The sequence below is a fragment of the Aquarana catesbeiana genome, linkage group LG06 (assembly GCF_042186555.1).
Source record: "Aquarana catesbeiana isolate 2022-GZ linkage group LG06, ASM4218655v1, whole genome shotgun sequence".
Lineage (NCBI taxonomy): Eukaryota > Metazoa > Chordata > Amphibia > Anura > Ranidae > Aquarana > Aquarana catesbeiana.
The window spans coordinates 337,934,999-337,958,602 of NC_133329.1; the positions used below are offsets into that span (position 1 = coordinate 337,934,999).

The following is a 23,604-nucleotide window of genomic DNA, read 5'->3' on the forward strand; positions in this document are numbered from 1 at the left end:
CAAAACAAGGCTGGTCCTTAAGTGCTTAACCAGAAAAATCCTGCAGTGTACAACCCCTGGCAAAAATTATGGAATCACCAGTCCCTGAGTATGTTCCTTCAGTTGTTTATTGTTGTAGAAAAAAAGCAGATCACAGACATGGGCAAAAACTAAAGGCATTTCAAATGGCAACTTTCTAGCTTTAAGAAACACTAAAAGAAATCAAGAAAAATAATTGTGGCCAGTAACAGTTAGATTTATAGAACAAGCACAGGGAATAAATTGTGGAATCGCTCAATTCTGAGGAAAAAATTATGGAAATAAATTCATAATTTTCATTACAAACACTAACACCTGCATCAGATTAAATCTGCTTGTTAGTATGTAGGTAAAAAGGAGTGATCACACCTTGGAGAGCTGTTGCAACAAGTGGACTGACATGAAGCATGGCTCCAACACCAGATGTCAATTGAAAAAAAGGAGAGGATTATCAAACTCCTTTAAAGAGGGTAAATCATCACGCAGTGTTGCACAAGATGTTGGTTGTTCACAGTCGGCTGTGTCTAAAACATGGACCAAATACAAACATGGGAAGGTGGTTAAAGGCAAGCATACTAGTAGACCAAGGAAGACATCAAAGGGTCAAGACAGAAAACTTAAAGCAATATGCCTTGAAAACAGAAAATGTACAACAAAACAAATGAGGACAAATGGGAGGAAACTGGAGTCAACATCTGTGACCGAACTGTAAGAAACCGCCTAAAGGAAATGGGATTTACATACAGAAAAGCTAAAAGAAAGCCATCTCTAACACCTAAACACAAAAAACAAGGTTACAATGGGCTAAGGAAAGGCAATCGTGGACTGTGGATGATTGAATGAAAGTCATATTCAGCAATGAATCTCGAATCTGCATTGGGCAAGGTGATGATGCTGGAACTTTTGTTTGGTGCCGTTCCAATGAGATTTATGCAGATGACTGTCTGAAGAAAACATGTAAATTTCCACAGTCAATTATTATGATATGGGGCTGCATGTCAGGTAAAGGCACTGGGGAGATGGCTGTCATTAAATCTTCAATAAATGCACAGGTTTACTTTGAAATTTTGGACACTTTTCTTATCCCAGCTACTGAAAGGATGTTTGGGGATGATGAAATCATTTATCAAGATAATGCATCTTGCCATAGAGCAAAAACTGTGAAAAAATTCCTTGAAGAAAGACACATAAGGTCAATGTCATGGCCTGCAAACAGTCCAGATCTCAATCCAATTGAAAATCTGTGGTGGAAGTTAAAGAAAATGGTCCATGACAAGGCTCCAACCTGCAAAGACGATTTGGCAACAGCAATCAGAGAAGGCTGGAGCCAGATTGATGAAGAGTACTGTTTATCACTCATTAAGTCAATGCCTCAGAGACTGCAAGCAGTTATAAAAGCCAGAGGTGGTGCAACAAATTACTATTGATGTGTTGGAGTGTTTTTTTGTCTTTCATGATTCCATAATTCCCTGAGCTTGTTCTATAAATCTAACTGTTACTGGCCACCACAATTATTTTTCTTGATTTCTTTTAGTGTTTCTTAAAGCCAGAAAGTTGCCATTTGAAATGCCTTTAGTTTTTGGCCATGTCTGTGATCTGCTTTTTTTTTCTACAACAATAAACAACTGAAGGAACATCCTCAGGGACTGGTGATTCCATCATTTTTGCCAGGGGTTGTATGGCCAGCTTTAAATAGAGCAGGCTGCACATCTCCGATAGCAGCAGTATTTAGGGATTGTATAGGGGAAAGTATCAAAGCATAATACCTCCTATGGTCGAAAGGGGGAGTTAAAGTGTAAGGCCAGCCATAACCTTTACATGGTAGTGGGGTGCATAGGCATTAACTGACTGTCAAAGAGAAGGGGAGAGGGGGAATAGATGGGAGAGGGCCAGCTTTACTTCTAGCTCCTCATGATAACTAATATGTAAATGCTCACCTAGAGGGGCAGTGGCGACAAATGTTTAGCAGCCTTCCTGGAATCCCAAGGGTTTCAAATACATGAGCATTAGGGGGCTGTTAAGAAGTCGGGCCTAGTTTAGTGCAATGTCCACTTAGTGTGTATTGTGCCTGCCAAGTTCTATGATGAACTTGAAACCAAAGCAGCTGGAACATGGACTGGTTGATAAAGGGCTGGCCCCGTCTAGGAGTTTATGTAACCAGAGCATCATAAATTGACTTCTGGGACCAACATTTCTAGGATTTCCTTTATTCTTGTTGGAGCTAGTATGTTCTACATTAATGTGTTCCCACCTTGTTATAGACTTAACCTGAATAAGCAACAGATCTCCACCAGGGCACAGGTTGGGTAGATCCAAAACTGCCATGTCTTTCAGCATCTTCTACACAAGATGTTATCTACTACTGTCTTATTAATTTCACAGCAAAGTTTTTACGAACAAGCTGAAGTTGACCACCTCTATTACTGACCATGTGGTTGTAGGAAGGTCCGAGAAGGATTGCTTCCTTTTGTAGCTCGGTGGGGAGAAACTTTCTCTCACTTTGTATAGCGAATTTGTCTGGGTTGCAAATGATCGGTTGTACAGAAGATGTAGACCTGAGTAGTGTTTGGGTGACCCATCTGTTCTCGTGCAGAAATAATTTCAATTTGCTGTCAGTTTTGTTGATGTAAGCCTTGTTTGATCACATAGAGGAGAAGAGAAGTGAAGACAAAACCACTGACGCAAATGAAGCCACTGGAAAGCACAGGAGGAGGTTTCCTGATTTTGGGTAAGAGCGTTCCTCAGCCCCTTATTCTTGTGAATCAAAAAAATGTTCACCTGTGTTTTGGGTGGTATGCTTTAAGGCTTACTATGCTTTCCTTTAAGCCGACATTGGTTGAGCACCAATATGCCTTGCTGCCCCCTCAGGACTGAGCATCCATATGAATGTACTCAGTGGCGTAACCAGAGGGCCCTGGTGCAAGAAACCATGGAGGGCCCCCCTGACCTCCAGCCAGGGCCTTTCCCACTGATCGCAGGAACAGCAGGACCTTGATAGGAGGGGGAACAAATCTCCTCCATTTTCCTCCTGCAACCACTTAATGCCTATCAGAGGGAGAGGAGGAGAAGCAGACTTTTAGTGGCTGCAGGAGAAAAATTGAGGGGATTTTTACCTCTAAATGCCCCCCCATCCAGGTGTTCAGGGGCAACATGTGCGCTATTGCAATTGTTACCCTTGTAGTTACGCCCCTGGGATGAGTGGCAGCAGTGGTGGTTGGGGAGGGATAGGATCAGTTACATCAGTGGTGGGGGATGGGATGAGTGGCAGTGGTGGGGGGATGGGATCAGTGGCAGCGGTGGTGGTTGGGTGGGGATGGGATCAGTAGTAGCGGTGGTGGTGGGATGAGATAAGTGGCAGCGGTGAGGGGGGATGGGATCAGTGGCAAGGGTTGTGGTGGGGGGGTGAGATCGGTGGTGGGGGGGTGGGGATCAGTGGCAAGGGTGATGGTTGGAGGGGGATGAGATGAGTGGCAGTAGTGGTGGTGTGGGGGGGTATCAATGGCAGTAGTGGTGGTGTGGGGGGATCAGTGGTGGTGGTGTGGAGGGGGGTATCAGTAGCAGTAGTGGTGTGGAGGGGGGGTAGCAGTGGTGTGGGGGGTATCGGTTATCAGTGGCAGTAGTGGTGGTGTGGAGGGGGGTGTATCAGTGGCAGTAGTGGTGGTGTATCAGTGGCAGTAGTGGTGGTGTGGGGGGTATCAGTGGCAATAGTGGTGGTGTGGAGGGGGGGTATCAGTGGCAGTAGTGGTGGTGTGGAGGGGGGGTATCAGTGGCAGTAGTGGTGGTGTGGAATCAGTGGCAGTGGTGGTGTGGGGTATCGCAGTAGTGGTAGTGGTGTGGAGGGGGGGGTAGCAGTGGTGTGGGGGGTATCGGTTATCAGTGGCAGTAGTGGTGGTGTGGAGGGGGGGTGTATCAGTGGCAGTAGTGGTGGTGTATCAGTGGCAGTAGTGGTGGTGTGGGGGGGGTATCAGTGGCAATAGTGGTGGTGTGGGGGGGTATCAGTGGTAGTAGTGGTGGTGTGGAGGGGGTATCAGTGGCAGTAGTGGTGGTGTGGAGGGGGTATCAGTGGCAGTAGTGGTGGTGTGGAGGGGGGGTATCAGTGGCAGTAGTGGTGGTGTGGAGGGGGGGTATCAGTGGCAGTAGTGGTGGTGTGGAGGGGGGGTATCAGTGGCAGTAGTGGTGGTGTGGAGGGGGGGTATCAGTGGCAGTAGTGGTGGTGTGGAGGGGGGGTATCAGTGGCAGTAGTGGTGGTGTGGAGGGGGGGTATCAGTGGCAGTAGTGGTGGTGTGGAGGGGGGGTATCAGTGGCAGTAGTGGTGGTGTGGAGGGGGGGTATCAGTGGCAGTAGTGGTGGTGTGGAGGGGGGGTATCAGTGGCAGTAGTGGTGGTGTGGAGGGGGGGTATCAGTGGCAGTAGTGGTGGTGTGGAGGGGGGGTATCAGTGGCAGTAGTGGTGGTGTGGAGGGGGGGTATCAGTGGCAGTAGTGGTGGTGTGGAGGGGGGGTATCAGTGGCAGTAGTGGTGGTGTGGAGGGGGGGTATCAGTGGCAGTAGTGGTGGTGTGGAGGGGGGGTATCAGTGGCAGTAGTGGTGGTGTGGAGGGGGGGTATCAGTGGCAGTAGTGGTGGTGTGGAGGGGGGGTATCAGTGGCAGTAGTGGTGGTGTGGAGGGGGGGTATCAGTGGCAGTAGTGGTGGTGTGGAGGGGGGGTATCAGTGGCAGTAGTGGTGGTGTGGAGGGGGGGTATCAGTGGCAGTAGTGGTGGTGTGGAGGGGGGGTATCAGTGGCAGTAGTGGTGGTGTGGAGGGGGGGTGTATCAGTGGTGGTGTGGAATCAGTGGCAGTGGTGGTGTGGGGTATCGCAGTAGTGGTAGTGGTGTGGAGGGGGGGTAGCAGTGGTGTGGGGGGTATCGGTTATCAGTGGCAGTAGTGGTGGTGTGGAGGGGGGGTGTATCAGTGGCAGTAGTGGTGGTGTATCAGTGGCAGTAGTGGTGGTGTATCAGTGGCAGTAGTGGTGGTGTGGGGGGGTATCAGTGGCAATAGTGGTGGTGTGGAGGGGGGGTATCAGTGGCAGTAGTGGTGGTGTGGAATCAGTGGCGGTAGTGGTGTGGAGGGGGGGTAGCAGTGGTGTGGGGGGTATCGGTTATCAGTGGCAGTAGTGGTGGTGTGGAGGGGGGGTGTATCAGTGGCAGTAGTGGTGGTGTATCAGTGGCAGTAGTGGTGGTGTGGAGGGGGGGTATCAGTGGCAGTAGTGGTGGTGTGGAGGGGGGGTATCAGTGGCAGTAGTGGTGGTGTGGAGGGGGGGTGTATCAGTGGCAGTAGTGGTGGTGTATCAGTGGCAGTAGTGGTGGTGTATCAGTGGCAGTAGTGGTGGTGTGGGGGGGTATCAGTGGCAATAGTGGTGGTGTGGAGGGGGGGTATCAGTGGCAGTAGTGGTGGTGTGGAGGGGGGGTATCAGTGGTGGTGTGGAATCAGTGGCAGTGGTGGTGTGGGGTATCGCAGTAGTGGTAGTGGTGTGGAGGGGGGGTAGCAGTGGTGTGGGGGGTATCGGTTATCAGTGGCAGTAGTGGTGGTGTGGAGGGGGGGTGTATCAGTGGCAGTAGTGGTGGTGTATCAGTGGCAGTAGTGGTGGTGTGGGGGGTATCAGTGGCAGTAGTGGTGGTGTGGGGGGTATCAGTGGCAGTAGTGGTGGTGTGGGGGGTATCAGTGGCAGTAGTGGTGGTGTGGGGGGTATCAGTGGCAGTAGTGGTGGTGTGGGGGGTATCAGTGGCAGTAGTGGTGGTGTGGAGGGGGGGTATCAGTGGCAGTAGTGGTGGTGTGGAGGGGGGGTATCAGTGGCAGTAGTGGTGGTGTGGAGGGGGGTATCAGTGGCAGTAGTGGTGGAGGGGGGTATCAGTGGCAGTAGTGGTGGAGGGGGGTATCAGTGGCAGTAGTGGTGGTGTGGGGGGTATCAGTGGCAATAGTGGTGGTGTGGAGGGGGGTATCAGTGGCAGTAGTGGTGGTGTGGAGGGGGGTATCAGTGGCAGTAGTGGTGGTGTGGAGGGGGGTATCAGTGGCAGTAGTGGTGGTGTGGGGGGTATCAGTGGCAATAGTGGTGGTGTGGAGGGGGGTAGTAGTGGTGGTGTGGAGGGGGGGTATCAGTGGCAGTAGTGGTGGTGTGGAGGGGGGGTATCAGTGGCAGTAGTGGTGGTGTGGAGGGGGGGTATCAGTGGCAGTAGTGGTGGTGTGGAGGGGGGGTATCAGTGGCAGTAGTGGTGGTGTGGAGGGGGGGTATCAGTGGCAGTAGTGGTGGTGTGGAGGGGGGGTATCAGTGGCAGTAGTGGTGGTGTGGAGGGGGGGTATCAGTGGCAGTAGTGGTGGTGTGGAGGGGGGGTATCAGTGGCAGTAGTGGTGGTGTGGAGGGGGGGTGTATCAGTGGCAGTAGTGGTGGTGTATCAGTGGCAGTAGTGGTGGTGTATCAGTGGCAGTAGTGGTGGTGTGGGGGGGTATCAGTGGCAATAGTGGTGGTGTGGAGGGGGGGTATCAGTGGCAGTAGTGGTGGTGTGGAGGGGGGGTATCAGTGGCAGTAGTGGTGGTGTGGAATCAGTGGCAGTGGTGGTGTGGGGTATCGCAGTAGTGGTAGTGGTGTGGAGGGGGGGTAGCAGTTGTGTGGGGGGTATCGGTTATCAGTGGCAGTAGTGGTGGTGTGGAGGGGGGGTGTATCAGTGGCAGTGGTGGTGGTGTATCAGTGGCAGTAGTGGTGGTATCAGTGGCAATAGTGGTGGTGTGGGGGGGTATCAGTGGCAGTAGTGGTGGTGTGGGGGGTATCAGTGGCAGTAGTGGTGGTGTGGGGGGTATCAGTGGCAGTAGTGGTGGTGTGGAGGGGGGGTATCAGTGGCAGTAGTGGTGGTGTGGAGGGGGGTATCAGTGGCAGTAGTGGTGGTGTGGAGGGGGGTATCAGTGGCAGTAGTGGTGGTGTGGAGGGGGGGGTATCAGTGGCAGTAGTGGTGGTGTGGAGGGGGGTATCAGTGGCAGTAGTGGTGGTGTGGAGGGGGGGTATCAGTGGCAGTAGTGGTGGTGTGGAGGGGGGGTATCAGTGGCAGTAGTGGTGGTGTGGAGGGGGGGTATCAGTGGCAGTAGTGGTGGTGTGGGGGGTATCAGTGGCAATAGTGGTGGTGTGGAGGGGGGTAGTAGTGGTGGTGTGGAGGGGGGGTATCAGTGGCAGTAGTGGTGGTGTGGAGGGGGGGTATCAGTGGCAGTAGTGGTGGTGTGGGGGGTATCAGTGGCAATAGTGGTGGTGTGGGGGGTATCAGTGGCAGTAGTGGTGGTGTGGGGGGTATCAGTGGCAGTAGTGGTGGTGTGGAGGGGGGGTATCAGTGGCAGTAGTGGTGGTGTGGAGGGGGGTATCAGTGGCAGTAGTGGTGGTGTGGAGGGGGGTATCAGTGGCAGTAGTGGTGGTGTGGAGGGGGGTATCAGTGGCAGTAGTGGTGGTGTGGAGGGGGGGTATCAGTGGCAGTAGTGGTGGTGTGGAGGGGGGTATCAGTGGCAGTAGTGGTGGTGTGGAGGGGGGGTATCAGTGGCAGTAGTGGTGGTGTGGAGGGGGGGTATCAGTGGCAGTAGTGGTGGTGTGGAGGGGGGGTATCAGTGGCAGTAGTGGTGGTGTGGAGGGGGGGTATCAGTGGCAGTAGTGGTGGTGTGGAGGGGGGGTATCAGTGGCAGTAGTGGTGGTGTGGAGGGGGGGTATCAGTGGCAGTAGTGGTGGTGTGGAGGGGGGGTATCAGTGGCAGTAGTGGTGGTGTGGGGGGTATCAGTGGCAATAGTGGTGGTGTGGAGGGGGGTAGTAGTGGTGGTGTGGAGGGGGGGTATCAGTGGCAGTAGTGGTGGTGTGGAGGGGGGGTATCAGTGGCAGTAGTGGTGGTGTGGGGGGTATCAGTGGCAGTAGTGGTGGTGTGGGGGGTATCAGTGGCAGTAATGGTGGTGTGGAGGGGGGTAGTAGTGGTGGTGTGGAGGGGGGTAGTAGTGGTGGTGTGGAGGGGGGTATCAGTGGCAGTAGTGGTGGTGTGGGGGGGTATCAGTGGCAATAGTGGTGGTGTGGAGGGGGGTATCAGTGGCAGTAGTGGTGGTGTGCAGGGGGGGGTTATCGGTGGCAGTAGTAGTGGTGGTGTGGAGGGGGATCAGTGGCAGTGTTGATATTGAGGGATGGGTGCCACTCACTTGCCGATCACTTGGTTTTTCCTCTCCTTGCTCCGTCTTGGGCGAGCAGAGAGGATGGGCGGGGCCTGTGAGTGAAGGCGGAACCAGAGAAGATGGGCGGAGCGGGCGGGGACTGTGCCCGTGAGTGCAGGTGTGACAGAGAAGATGGGCGGAGATTGTAAGTGAAGGCGGAGCCGGAGAAGATGGGCGGAGCGGGCGGGGATAGAGACGATGGGCGGGAACTGTGCGGGCGGAGAGGATGGGCGGGGACTGTCCCCGTGAGTGAGGGAGCAGAGGATGGGCGGAGCGGACTGGGACTCCACATGAATGACTATCTCCTGGGCGGCGGCCCCCCCACAGTGGCAGAACTCAAGGGCCCTGTTGCAAATGCGACCTTGATAATTCCGCCACTGAATGTACTGCAAAACAACAAAAAGAGGGTGCACCGACCTAGTGCATTACCACTATGCAGTTTTTATTGAATTATTTAAAAAAAAGCATAATACTGAAACGTATGATACAAGTAAGCATGCCATAAAAAGCAAACGGGATCGTCTCCAGGTCCGCAGCACACTGATGACATGGGAAGGCCAAACAGCATCCATAATGTATTTCCCCTCTTACTGTTCTGGGGACAGCCCAAAACTTGGGATTTTCTTTCACGTTCGTTTTAGTTGATAACCGTAAAGAGAACAAATAGAGGGTGAATCTACCTAATAGGGGCATAGACAGCAATAAAAGCCAGACAGGTTTTCTAATCCCTCTCCACTCTGTCCAAAACAAAAAAGCCTATTCTTTAATGATCAGGATAGCTCATTGGTTAGCACTTGTGCTCTGCTTCACAGGTGTCCTGGGAATAGATTCCCCCTATAACCTTCTCCTCTCTTTACCTCCACCAGATGTACATGGTGTTCCTCCAAAAGTCAAAACCTAATTAGTAGGTTCATTTTTTTTTTTTTTTTCTTCCCAAATTATCACTGAAATCTGTCTGCTTTTGTAACAGGAAAACTACACTAAGGTAGATCTAAACCAGAACTTAAAAATTTAGTTTGCTACAGCACTGTATCGTAAACATTTTGTTTTTTTATTAATTTTTTTCTAAAGTATAGGTTTTTTTTTTTTTTTTAATGTCTTGGTGCTGCTCATCTTTTGAATGTTGGCGCACCTGCTTATAGTCTTAAGCAGTGGTGCATGTGATGGTGACAACACAAGATCACATTTCGGGGACAGCTTGTCATCCCATAAACAAGTGTCCTGAAAGAATTGCATGGCAGGATTATCAGGTATGCTTTTATTGAAAGCTGCAGATTGAGGATTACGCTTAGGTTCACACACATGCAGTGCGGGAAACGCAGCGATCCCTTCTCCTTTCCCACACTGCATTGCAATCACGCTGGGTTTGTGATCTGCTGTAGGTGTCAATACAAGGTTAACGACACCCCTAAAAGGATCGCACAATGCAGTGTGGTTTGCACACACTGGATCACATGGTACAAAATGAACATGCGAAGCGGCTCCAAAAAGTGTCTGTACATTGCATTATTGGATTGCACAGGAATGTAGTGTGAACCGTGGCTGAAGCACAACCTTTGAAATTACGTTAACATGTTAGAACTTATGTGAGATTTTAGTATTTGGGTTTTGATTTGCTTTAATTACCACAAGTGCAAGGAATTAAGTGAATTGTAAAGCATGTTTTATGCAAGTCATTGTTTGGGTGTTCTATAAATGGGGAATATAAGGAGTAATTTAAGAGCAACCTATGGTTTTGTAAAGATGAAGTTTTTTGGTTTTGAATAATGCAAGTTCTCTGTAAGTGGTCATCCCCTTTTTAAGAGTTTTACAAAGAATATTTTTAAAACAGTCATAAAGAATTCAGTCTCCCAATCATTTAAGAATGTCCTCATATTTATATAATTAGGTATGTATTAACAGATGAGAAATGCATATTTACAGCTGCCTACATTTGAAGAGCGTGAACAGCATTACGTAACCCCAGGATAAATCAGAGGTTACATAAAGTCTTTCATAAGTCTAATTTTGTTTCTTTAGGGGACTGCGAAAGTCTGGAGGCAAAGGCAAAAAACTGGACCGGGATAGCCAGAGAGGATCCTTGGACAGTCGGTAAATGTTTTTGTTTGCATTTTTTGTTTTTTTTTTGTTTTTTTTATTATAACTACAACACATTTTAAATATTTGTAAGGTTAGGACATTATTTAATTTTGCTTCTTGCAACTTTAAATATACAAGTTTTGTGTGGGATGAATTAACAAGATGACCTGCAGCCTTTTAGCTGTTGACCTAAAATCATAGAATACCAGCCCTATGATATTATTACTACTATTATCCATTTCTCCAATGTTTTAGAAAATAAAGGGAGACTGTATAGTTTTAATACAGCTCAAGACAAGTGGGTTGGAGGGGGGACCCTGCTCACGGGAGCTTACGTTCTGTTGTAGAGGTGGCAAAAGGGGTCCAGAGATGTGATAATGCAAGGTCATGGATATTGCTGTCAGAGTGAATATTATAATTATTATTCAGGATTTATATAGTGACAACAGTTTACGTAGCGCTTTACAATATAAAAAGGGAGACAATACAGTTATAATAAAATACAAGAGGATTAAGAGGGCCCTGCTCAGAAGATATTACAATCTAATAGGTTGGGGCAGGTGGTACAAAAGGTGGTAACACTGGGGAATGAGCTGATGGAAGTGGTAGAAAATTAGTCGGAGGCATAGGAATGTGTATCCATGGTGTTAAGTCAAAAGATTAGGTTAGTTGGAGAATTTGAGAATTTTAGCTGGGGTGTTAGCGTTAATGGGGACATTGAAGTCACCAAGAATGATAGTATTTCAGAGGAGAGAAAGTAGGGTAGCCAGACAAAGACGTCATCAAGGAAGCATGACACCGACAAAAGTAGAGCAATTCTCAAAGAAATTAAGTACAAAGACAAATACAATTAGCTTGAAATGAGGAGAGGAATAGAGAGAGAGAGAGGTCAATGAAGAATTTGGACAATGCTTTGTGGGGATAGGATTCCAGCTCCACCTAATTTTGTTCACTGGGTCTAAGTGAGTGAGTCCAGGGAATGCCACCATGGGAGAGGGCATCCGGAAAGGAAGATTCAGCCTCCTAAAAAAAAAAAAAAACAGGTTTCACTAACTGCAAGAAGTAACTTAAGGGAGTTGGAGATAAAAATGTCAAGCAGGGGTTAATTCACTGTGTGTGTGCGCATATAAATTAAACTGAAAAACTGTACCCATATTAAGAAATATATAAGGTGATTTTGAAATTGATGGCACAAACATGTCTCAAAGTTGGGACAGGGCAACAAAAAGTTACCAAAGTGGTACTTACAAGGAAGAGCCGGAAGAATGTTTTGCAATGAATTGGCAATAAGTCTGTAACATAATTGGGTATAAAAAGGGCATCTTGGAGAGTCAGGAGTGTCTCAAAAGTAATGATGGGCAGAGGTTCACCAATCTGTGAAAACCTGCATCTAAAAATTGTCAAAACAATTTCAGAATAATGTTTCCTTTAATGTAAAATTGCAAATCTCCAGGCGCAAGGGCCAAGGCTGGAACGTAATATTGGATGCCTGTGATCTTTGGGCCCTCAGACGGCATTGCATTAAAAACAGGCATGATTCTGTGATAGACATCACTGCATGGGCCATATCTGAGCATGATCCAGAAACTACGCTGTCTTGTGTGGGCCAAAGCTCTCTTAAAAATGGTTTCTTGCAAAGTGGAAAATTTTTCTCTGGTCAGACAATTTGAAATTTTCCTTTTTTTTTGGCAACCATGGGCAGTATGTCCTCTGGATTAAAGAGGAGCGGGGCCTTCTGGCTTGGTGTCAGCACTTCGTTCAAAAGCCTGCATCTCTGATAGTATGGGGCTGTATTAGTGGGTATAGAATGGTTAAGCCTACACATGTGGAAAGGAACCTTCACTGCTAAAAGATATAACCAGGTTTTGGAGCAGCATATGCTCCCACCCATCCGGATGTCTTTTTTTTTTTTTTTTTTGACGGCCTTGCATATTTCAGCAGAACAATGCTGCATCTATGCCAATAGCATGGCTTTATAGTAGAAGAGTTTGGGTGCCTAACTGGCCTGCCTGCAGTCCAGACTTTTCACCAATTGAAAATATTTGGGCCATCTTGATACAAAAAGTATGATGAAGAAAACCCAGGACTGTTGAGCAGGAATGAAACCCCATTCCTCTCCCAAAACTCCAGCAACTGGTCTCCTCAGTTTCTAGATGTTTATAGAGTGTTTTTAACCACTTGCCGACCAGCCGCCGTCATTATACTGTGACGAGGTGGCACGATCCCGCAAATTGCTGTACGTTGGCTCGGGAACCGCTTTTGTGGGCACGCGCGCTCCCATTAGCCAGCAGAGGAGTCAATCAGCAGGTCCGGTGGACTCTGTCCGCCGGCCACCTGCGATCATTCCCCGCAGTGACAGAACGGGGCTCTGCCTGTGTAAACAAGGCAAATCTCCAATCTGACCGGAGAGATCACACAGATCCATTCTTTCTGCTATGCAGGAAAACTGATCTGTGTTGTCCAAGTGAGCCCTTCCCCCACACCGTTAGAACACAGTGAGGGAACACAGTTAACCCCTTGATCGCCCCAGATGTTAACCCCTTCCCTACCAGTGTCATTAGTACAATAACTGTACATATTTTTATCACTGATTACTGTAATGTCACTGGTTCCCAAAAAAGTGTCAGTCAGTTAGGTGTCCGATCTGTCCGCTGCAATGTTTCAGTTCTGCTAAAAATCACTGATCGCCGCCATTACTAGTAAAAAAAAAAAAACAAACAAAAAAAAATAATAAAAATGCCATAAATCTCTCCCCTATTTTGTAGACGCTGTAACTTTTGTGCAAACCAATCCATATGCTTATTGGGATTTTTTTTTACCAAAAATATGTAGCAAAATACATATCGGCCTAAACTGATGAAGAAATTCGTTTTTTTTATTAGTTTACCTTTCCCCTCCCTCCCTCCCTCCCTCCCTCCCTCCCAACCCAACACCCCCACCCCCCACCCACCCACACCACTTAATCATTACGAGGAGTGGTAAGAGCGGCGGATGGCTAATAGGAAAAAAAAAACACCCCTCTCATCCGCTTGTCACCCTCCCCCTATAAGGGGACACCTCATCTAACCAAGGCCTCAACATTCTCTCAAACTTCCTATAGTTACCTTGCCTAATGTGTACCACTCTCTCACTCCAAACTGTTGAGTTGATAGTCTCTACCCAATTCTTCACGCTCGGGGGAATCTGTTCCTGCCATTTCTGTGTGATTAATTTTCTCACCTGATATAGGCATCTCAGCACTACTTCGATGGTGTCAATCGGGGCACTACTTACCTCCATGTCACCTAGCAGGCATGTCTTGGCCGCTGGTTCTAGTGTGTGGTTTTATTTATCCTATCTATTATCTCCAACCAATATCTAAATAGCTTTGGGCACTTCCATACCATGTGGATAAAATCCCCTGTCGCCCTACATCTGGGGCACTCATCATTTTGTCTCCACCCGAGCTTAGACATTTTTGTTGGGGGTATAGTAAACTCTGTGTATTAAGAACAGATGAGATACTTTCTGTGAAGGAGAGATTGAGACCAGTGCTCCTCGTTTCAAGATCCTGTCCCATTCCTCCGTAGTCATTCCCCCCAGGTCTCTCTCTCATCCCGCTCTGCTCTTAGAAGGTCCTTTTCCACTTACTATTCTATCTTCCAAACTAGTATATAACTCTGAGATTAGTCCTTTAGATGTATCTGAATTGATCATTTTTAGGAGAGTGGGGATCTGGGTCCATTCCATTTTCTGCGACCTAAACTGCACTTGTATAGCGTGTCTGATTTGGAGATATTTCTAAAATGAATTATCTGATATATTAAACTCCCGTTTTAAAGCTAGAAATGTTTTCATAAAATTACCCTCATATCGTTGGAATAGTCAGTTGGTGCCCCTGTCTCTCCCATTCCTTGGGCCTTTCTATACCTCTTAATTCCGCCAGGTTTTTGTTGTTCCATAGAGGGGCGTATTCTGTTACCCCCTCATACCCCAACAGTGCCTTCATTGTCTGCCATACTTTACTGACTAGTTTTATAGTCTGGCATCTACAGATAAATGAGTCTGCCTCTAATACCTCCACTAGTATACTATGTGGGGCCCCCATTATCATCATTCTGCCACTGGGGTTCCCCCCTCCTGGGATTCCGCAGCCCGCTAGATGTTGCAACTGGGATGCCAGAAAATATGACCTCGGATGCAGGACCGCCATACCCCCCCTGTTTAACCGGTATCTGCATAGTTTGCAAACGAATCCTAGATTGACCCTTCTTCCAAATGAATTCCCTAAAAAGGGATTCTATTCTTTTAAACCACTTTTGGCCTATCCAAATCAGGGAGTTGTGGAACAGGTATAATATCTGCGGTAGCCATATCATCTTTATTAGATTGCAGGGCCCTGCTCCAGATATCTCCCTTTTGCTTTAGTTTAAGTAGTAGTGAGGCTAGGTTGTCATTGACATACTGGTTTACGTTGCCTGTGATCCAAACACCCAGGTATGTCAGTTTTGCGACTACTTTTAGGTGGGGAGTTCCCGACAGTATCTGGTTACCAAGTGGGTCAACCGGTAACAAGGCCAATTGCTCCCAGTTGATAACCAGTCCAGAAAAACGCCCGAACTCTCCAACCATTTGTATCACTGTGTTTAACGAATTCTCAACATCTCCCAGGAATAACAGGACGTCGTCCGCAAACAGTGCTATCCTATCCTCTTCTGTCTGCCTCCGGAACCCCTGTATGTCTGGCATTGATCTACTCATAATTGCTAGTGGTTCCATCGTGAGGGGTTGAACAACAAGGGGGACAGGGGGGCAACCCTGTCTGGTCCCTCTCTCCAAGTGGAACAGTTCTGAATATTCATTATTGATTTTTATTTTTGCTCTTGGCTCACTGTAGAGTATTTTCACCCATCTAATAAAGGAGGGGCCAAACCCAAATCTCTAGCACCCTCCATAAGTAATCCCATTCCAGGCTGTCAAAGGCCTTAGTGGCATCCAAGGCCAATATGGCCCTGGAGCCTGTGTTGTCTGTTGGAATCTGCATGTTTAAGAAGACTCTTCTAATATTGATGCTAAAACTTGACTGATCAGGATGTATAAGCTTTTTAATACATCCATTTAAACAGGTTGCTAGCACTTTTAGCCAAGATTTTTTTTTTTTTTTTTTTTTAATTCTTTTTATTGCGTTTTCAAGACAAACAATACATATACAACTTAACGACTAAAAGAGAAAGAAAAACTGTGGTGCTTATACAGAATATCCTACACATCGCAAGACAAGATATTATAATTTGTGTTATTTATCTTATGATGAGTTAACCTATGGCTCGCTTCTTCTTGTACCTATTTAGAGGTCACTTAAGACGTCACGTCCTCTCTCCAATCGTAACCAATAAATTCTCACTGTTCCCCCCCATCATATTATTTGAAGTCTCAACCAGCTGTTTCCACATCTTCTAACCATGTACGCCAGACTCTATCGTACTTCATCGGGCACCCTCTGTTGAAGTATGTGTCTTTATATAAAGGAAGGTTATTATTGACCAGACTTTTCCATTGTGCCAATGAAGGGGGGGTGGGCTTTTTCCACCGCATGGCAATGTTTTTCCGGGCATAAAATAGCAATAACCCGACCAGTGTACGTTTTGCCATTGTTGGTACAAGTGTTTCAATTAACCCCAATAGACAGACTTCCATGGCATGTGGCAATGTAGTCGATGCGACTCTATTTACCGTGTCAAGTACCTCACTCCAATATTGCTGGATTTTAGGGCAGTGCCAAAAAATATGAGAGAAATCTCCTGGGGAGATTCCACATCTCCAACACTCCGATGGACATGTAGGGTTCATTTGATGGAGTCTATGTGGAGTAAAGTACGCTCTATGCACTATTTTAAATTGGATCAGCCGATCCCGCATAGAGACTAAGGAGCGGAAAGGGAAATCCCAAACATCATCCCAATCATCATTGTCCAGCGAGGGTATATCAAGCTGCCAGCGAGACCAGAGCTTATCTAGAGGTGGGAGAGACACATAGACCAAATGCTCATAGAGCTGTGAGGTAGGTTTCTCTGCACACTTAGTTCTAAGTGTCTTCTCCAGTCCTGACTGGACAACGATGCAGGAAGCGCGTGGAAACTGCGCAGCAAAAGCATGTGACAATTGGAGATAGCGAAATTGGTAATGATGAGGTATGTTATACATGGACGAAAGGTGTGAAAGGGGAGATAATGACATTTGTGACACTATGTGAGAAATTATTTTTATACCATACTTAGTCCATGCAAAGGGGTCCGGAAGTTTGTAAATGTGTGGCAAAGTAGGGTTCAGCCAGATCGGGGTGTTAGGAGAGATCTCGGTTGATTTGTATTTTTCTATATCTAGACCCGCCCGCCAAGCCCGCAGGGTGGTACGCATAGAGGGTGTCAAATGATATGGGGCTCGAGGGCCTCTGAATATCAGGAATTGCAAGGCTTCGAAAGAGCCCACTATCGTGGCCTCCAGGGCTGTGGAAGAATTAGTTTTGTCAGGGTGCAGCCACCAGGCCACTGTCACCAGTTGGGTGGCTAGAAAATATTTGTAGCAATCAGGAAATGCCATACCACCCTGCGTTGTCGGCTGCATCAAAGTCGACAGCCGATACCTGGGCAGCGAGGAGCCCCAGATAAAGGATGAGAACAATTGATTCATTGTATTAAAAAATGATTTAGGTATCCACTGAGGGGAGTGGCGGAACAAATACGTGAATTTGGGGATAATTTTCATTTTAAGGAGATTCACTCGTCCCCAAACTGATAGAGGTAAATTACTCCACGTTTTAAGTTTTGTCTTAGTGTCTAAGAGTATAGGGGTAAGGTTAAGTGAGATGAAGTCTGCTGCTTGCGTGGATATATGGACCCCCAGGTACTTAAAAGTTTCCACCCATTTTAGTGAACAGTCTGGGGAGGAAGTAGTTTTGGCCGCCTGGTCTATCGGAAAAAGTATGGATTTGGACCAGTTGACCTTCAGTCCGGTGACTCCTGCAAAGGTGTCTAACACATTCAGAACACCCTGTAAGGACGGGCCAGCATCATTGAGGAACAGTAGCATGTCATCCGCGTACAGGGCCAGCCTCTCCTCCAGCAAGCCAATACGGAGACCTTTAATATGCGGGGACGTACGGAGCGCCTCCGCCACTGGTTCAATAGCTAAGGCAAATAAAGCCGGAGAGAGAGGACAGCCCTGCCGGGTTCCCCTGGTGAGCCTAAAAGGGGCCGATAGTCCACCCCCCAATCTTACCGATGAAGTGGGGCATTTATACAATACCTGGAGCCATTGAATAAACAACAAGGGGAACCCCATTCTACGTAATGTTTCCCAAAGAAAAGGCCACTCTATGGTGTCAAAAGCCTTTTCTATGTCAAGTGAGGCTATAGTTCTCGTACCTGTGTTGTGATGTTGGGCATGTATGTTGGTATATAACCTTCTGAGGTTGACATCAGTGGATCTACGGGGCATAAAGCCAGTTTGGTCCGAATCAATGACTGAAGGCAGTAGGGGATATAGTCGTAGAGCAAGTAGTTTGGTCAAAATTTTAAAGTCGTTATTTAACAATGCAATTGGCCGGTACGAGGTTGGGTCTTTAGAGGGTTTGTGTATTAGAGTCAGATATGCAAGATACATTGAGTCGGGCAGTTTGCCATCCTTCAGGCATTTATTATATAGCTGGGCCAACAGGGGTGCCAGAAGGTCTCCATGCGACTTATAAAAGTCAATTGGAAGGCCATCCGGCCCCGGCGCCTTACCCGTGGGGAAGGATTGGATGGCATTTAGAACTTCTAGGGCCGTAAATGGCCTAACTAGTGTCTCACGCTCCTGATCCGACAGCCAGCCCAGCGCCAAGGGGTCTAACAGGTCCCGTAGCCGCCCAGGCTGAAAGTCGGAGGGCAGGGTGGAGGTATACAACTTTTCGTAAAAAGCAGTAAACGCTTGCAAAACCTCAGAGGGTGAAGTCACCATGTCCCCATCAGCAGTCTGCAGAGTGGAGACAAGTGTAAGTGGTTGGTCGTTCTGCGCCAATAGGGCCAGCAGGCGACCATTTTTGTCACCTTGTTCAAAAGTTCTTTGTCTGCCCCTATGAGTTTCAAGTAGTGTAACCTCTGTCAAGTGAAGATTCAGTTCTCTCTGAGCTGCCATAAGTGAGTCAAAATGAGATGGTGTGGGGTCTGAGCTATAAGTAGAGGTGTGATTTGTCACCGACTGTTGCAGTAATTGGGTCTCCTTTAATTGTTTCTTTTTAATATGGGCAATAGATGAGATATATTGTCCCCTCGTATATGCTTTAAACGCATCCCAAGTGATTTCAGAAGAGGAGGATCCAGTGTTCTGCTCCCAGAAATCAGCTAGCAGGGGGGGTATACTCTGTTAGGTCCGGATGGGAGACCCAATGAGCCCCCAGTCTCCACAGTGCAGCACTCTGGGATGCAGGAGAGCGAAGCGTCGCCACCAAAGGGCTGTGATCAGACAATCCACTTGGCAAATAAGATGCCTCCAATACATCCGCCAACAATGGGGTATTAGAAAAGGCCAGGTCTATACGTGATGCAGTTTTGTGGGATGCTGAGAAACATGAATAGGCTCTGGTTGTAGGGTGCTTCCACCTCCAAATCTCCTCTAGGGCTACTGCCTGAGCCCAACCAGAAAGATCTGTGCAATGATGCTTTGGTGGGGCAGGTCTATCTAGATCCGGGGACATGATAGCATTAAAGTCTCCCATAATTAAAATTTTCCCAGGGCAAAAGGGTGCAGTCTTTTCCATAACCGCATATAATATTACAGGTGAGAAAGGCGGGGGGATATACATATTAATGACAATGTACCTGTGAGACCATAGTGTAAATACAACAATAACAAATTTACCCTGTGGGTCCGTGCACACCTCTTCAATCACACATGGGAAGTTCTTGTGTATAAGAATCGACACCCCTCTTGCATACGTAGAGTATGTGGCATGTATAGCCCTCTGTATCCACGTTTTTTTCAATGTCAGGATTTTGCTGCCCATTAGATGGGTCTCTTGAAGAAGAATGAGTTGGGGGGGAGTGGGACTTCAGGTACTGAAAAAGGAGAGCTCGCTTGAATTTTGATCCAAGGCCTCTGACATTCCAGGAAAGGATCGTAAAGGAATCGGCACGGGGATTAGCCATCTACATTAAAAGGTGGGAACCAACTGGGATGAATGAGAGAGCGAACCATGAACAGCAAAATCCTCGACATAGCACACCATGTGTTAGCAGCTGTTAGATTTATCCAATATCGTGCACCAAAAAGGAAAAAAAGGAAGAAAACCTTTTAGAACATTTTTAAACAAACCCAAGCACAATGTGCCTTTCCTACTATGCCCCATCTCTCTTCCGAAACGAGGGAGAAGGATGGGGATAGTTTTACCCCTAAACAAAGACCTTATAACTGTAGTGGCAACCTACAACTCAGTGCACTACACTATCATGCCAGTCCAGAAACCCTTGAACTTGACTCGTATGGACACGTCCTGGACCAGGGTGAGGGGGGTCGCTGTAGCTGGCAAATGTCCTCGTCTGAACCTGAGCGAGGGGGAGGGGGGGTGTCAAGGCAAAATAAACAGGGACAGATCACCGTTTAGGAGTCAATGACAAGAAAGTCTGTATGAAATTTACTGGAGCTCCTCAGACAGGAGGAACTAGTTTCAGTTCCATTCGCAAAAGATGTATAGTAGAGGGTGAGGATGATGACTTGGTGTCGCAGTGCAGAAAGATGTGGTAGCTGAGAATGAGTTGTGCTGGAAGTCAACATGGGGTAGAAGGAGGATCATTATAGGAATTTGAGGTACTTATCTGAACCCAACAGATCGTGTATTCAACACCGGTTCAATTCCCATTATGACACTAACGGGTGTCTAACCATGCCGCAGCGGCCTCAGGGGTATCGAAGAAACGGGTGTTGTCCCCATCCGTGATCCTCAATCTGCTGGGGTATAAAAGGCCAAAACGTATTCCCTTCTCTCGGAGTCGACGTCTGACATCTGTAAAAGATTTGCGGCGCTGCTGTACCTCTTGAGAGTAATCAGGAAAGAAAGATAACCTGGTATTCTCATATTTGATTTCCGGCATGGTTCGGGCCGCCGCCAGGATGCGGTCTCGATCACGGTAGTTCAGTAACCGTAACAGGAAGGGACCCCCGGTCTCGGAGGAAGTGGCGGGACCCTGTGCGCTCTTTCCACTACAAAGGTGGGCGACAGATCCCCCAGATTAAACAGGGTGGATAATAATTGCTCAGTGAATTCAGCTGGCCTGAGACCCTCCGCTCTCTCAGGCAGGCCAAGGATGCGAATATTGTTGCGCCGGAGGCGGTTCTCGGTGTCTATGGCTCGTTCTTGTAGCGCCTTCACTTGGAGCTGTAGGGCCCTCACCTCTCTGGAATCTGACCGGACCACATCCTCCACCGTGGAGACTCTGTCCTCCACCTCAGCAATACGGGAACGGAATTTATCCATATCTTGGCGGATAAGACTGACATCTACAGTTAGGAAGTCTATTTTAGCAGTTAGGGTTTCTTTACATGCCGTAATGGCCGCCAGGATCTCTGCTCCCGTGGGGGACTCCGCAGCCGCTGACTCTTTTCGCATTCGCACTGTTTTCGCATTCGCCGCCATTTATGCCGCCGGCAAGCGCCTGGTCACTGACGGAGCGGTAGAAGAAGCCTTGTTTTTTTTTGAATGAGTAACGGGTCTTAGGAGGGCCCATCCGCAGTGTGTTCTGCTCTGGATAAGGGCTGTGTGGTTGGTGAGAGGCAGCAGACAGGCACCAGAACACAGTGGGCAGGGTAGAGGATGCACAGGGTCAGGGCTTGCAGGGCACAAGTTCTGCAGGTATAGTGATTTGGGGAAGGCAGCACAGCACTGTTGGGACATGGCACCTGTATGTGGGGGATGCTTCAAGCACCATAGGCCTGGAAGATGGTAGCAGGCCTCAGCACCAGTCCATGTAGGAGTCTCCTGCGGTCTCCGGGTCTCCACACCGATCGACAGGCTCCCGGGGACCACCTCCGCAGATGTGGATGTAGCGGCCGCCTCCCGCTCCGCCGATCGCGGAAATCGAGGCCGGGGATGCTGGAGGCTCCGTAGGCCTCAAAACGGCGGCCGGCCGCGGCGCCCGGAACGAATCCTCCGGCGGTTATCCGGCCTTCCTCCCACCGCAGACACCTCCCAGGGACCGCCGCCACAGATGCTGATGGAGCAGCTGTCCGTTGCTCCTCCGATTGCGGCACTTTAGCTTGGGGATGTTGGAGGCCTAGCAGGCCTCAAGATGGCGGCCGGCTGCTGCTGCAATTTTCCCAAGGGCTGGTATATAGGATGTCTGGGGGTAACTGGGATAGATTTCGAGGCTCCCCAGGTTGTGTGTTTTTCAGGATGCTGATGGATTTAGTCAGGATCGCGGAGCTCCTCAGTAACGCGTCCTGCCTTCTCTACATCCAGACACGCCCCCTTTTTAGCCAAGATTTTTACATCCGTGCATAATAGTGAGATTGGATGATAAGAAGTAACATCTAATTGGTCTTTCCCCTCCTTTTGTATTACAATAATCGTGGCTTCCGACATTGAAGTGGGAAGTTTCCCATTGGTTAATGCCCATTCCAGTGTCTTCAGCAGTTCTGGAAGTAGTACCTCTCCGTATCGTTTGTATATTTCTATCGGGAGCCCGTCTGAGCCTGGTGACTTTTGGTTGGACATCCCGGCTACTGCTCGCTGTAATTCGTCTAGGGTCACTGGTGCCTCTAAAACCTTCCATTTTTTTTTTTTCCCTACTGACTCCCCTATTATACAATGACTTATAGCATTCGCTAAATGTATGTATTATCTCAGGACATCAAGTGGGGAGATCTCCATCGTTGTGACAAACGGCTGAGACAGTGGAGGGGGGGTGTTAAATCTAATCAACAGGGAGAGCATACGCCCCACTCTCTCCACTTCTCCAAACTGGCACTGTCTCTGGAATATTTGCCTATTCTCTGACTTCCTTATGATGGCCATTTTATAGACTTGTTGCTTGTCTAGCCATTCCTTTTGCCTGTCTGGGGTTTGGTCCTTGATATATATCGCCTCTCTGCCTGTGTCACCTCTTTCATGCTGTCCCTTTCCCATTCTCTAGATTTCCCCTTCGTTCTTGCCACTTGTTGAATCAAGAGACCTCTGAGAGAGGCCTTCAGGGAGTCCCAAGTCACTCCGGCTGACGCCGTACCTGCATTGATTTGCACAAATTCTTTTAGTCCGGTCATCACTTCTCCAGGATTGCCAATCAATTCCAGCCAACAAGGGCTGATCTCTTAACTGAGTCTTGCCCCCTATGTTGTCAATGCAAGCGGGGAGTGGTCCGAGACTCCTCTTGGGCCTTACTCTATATTCCTTACCAACGATGTTGCTTCCCTATTGCCTAGGGCCATGTCTATTCTGGAGAGAGTGAGGTAGGAGCTTGAAAAGCCAGGAGTATTGCCGCTCCTATGGATAGTACATTCGCCATATGTCACACAACCCCATTTCCTCCATAAATCGAGATAGCTGGCCCTTTCCTGTTATATTGGGTCAGTTTCCTGGTGGAAATCTATCTAGGTTCTTATCTAGGACTTCATTGAAGTCTCCTACCGCTATTACTGGAGTTCCCACTTTGTCCATTGTGAACTCCAACAATTTATGTAGAACCTCCAACTTAAATGGGGGGGGGATATTTGCCAACACGTATTGTTTGTTCTCAATCGAGTAAAACAGGAAACTATATCGGCCCTTGTCATCAATACAGCTCTCCCTGCAGGAGAACAGTACCCCCCTCCCAATCATTATGCTCACCCCCCTCGTATAGGAGGAACAGAATGAAATTGGGATTTAAACTTCTGGTTACGGAGTTGTGTCACTGGTCAAGTGCGTCTCCTGCAGGCAGAGCAAATCGAGCCCCCCTCCCCTCCAGTGAAGACAGGACCGTGGCACTTAGTTGGATCCCCTAGACCTCGGACATTCCAAGAGCTTATACTGAATGTCTTGTCTTACATGGGAGAGTATCAAAATGAATCAAAAGTAGAAGAAAAAATCATCCGTCTACAAGTCCTGTTCTCTCCCCTCCACCCTTCAAACTTTCTCCAGTCTCCCCGTCTCACTCTTCTCCCTATTTGTGTCTTCCGTCGTGCTGATGTTTGTGGTGTGTACTTCTTACCCCCCACCCTACCCTTGTCCCCCCCTGCTGACCACCTCCCTACCTCCCAACCCCTGCCCGTCTGGGCTTACCCGAATGGCGTCACCTGTGACCTTACCATACCTCTCCCACCCT

General features: G+C 48.2%; 1 protein-coding gene across 1 annotated transcript in view; it reads left to right on the forward strand.

Moving 5' to 3' along the window:
- LOC141146987 (neurabin-1-like) overlaps positions 1 to 23,604 on the forward strand; it is a 204,839-nt gene that overhangs the window by 135,314 nt on the left and 45,921 nt on the right. The window contains 2 exon segments of the mRNA XM_073633886.1: positions 2,668 to 2,746; positions 10,235 to 10,306. Of these exon segments, the coding sequence (XP_073489987.1) occupies positions 2,668 to 2,746; positions 10,235 to 10,306 (151 nt within the window).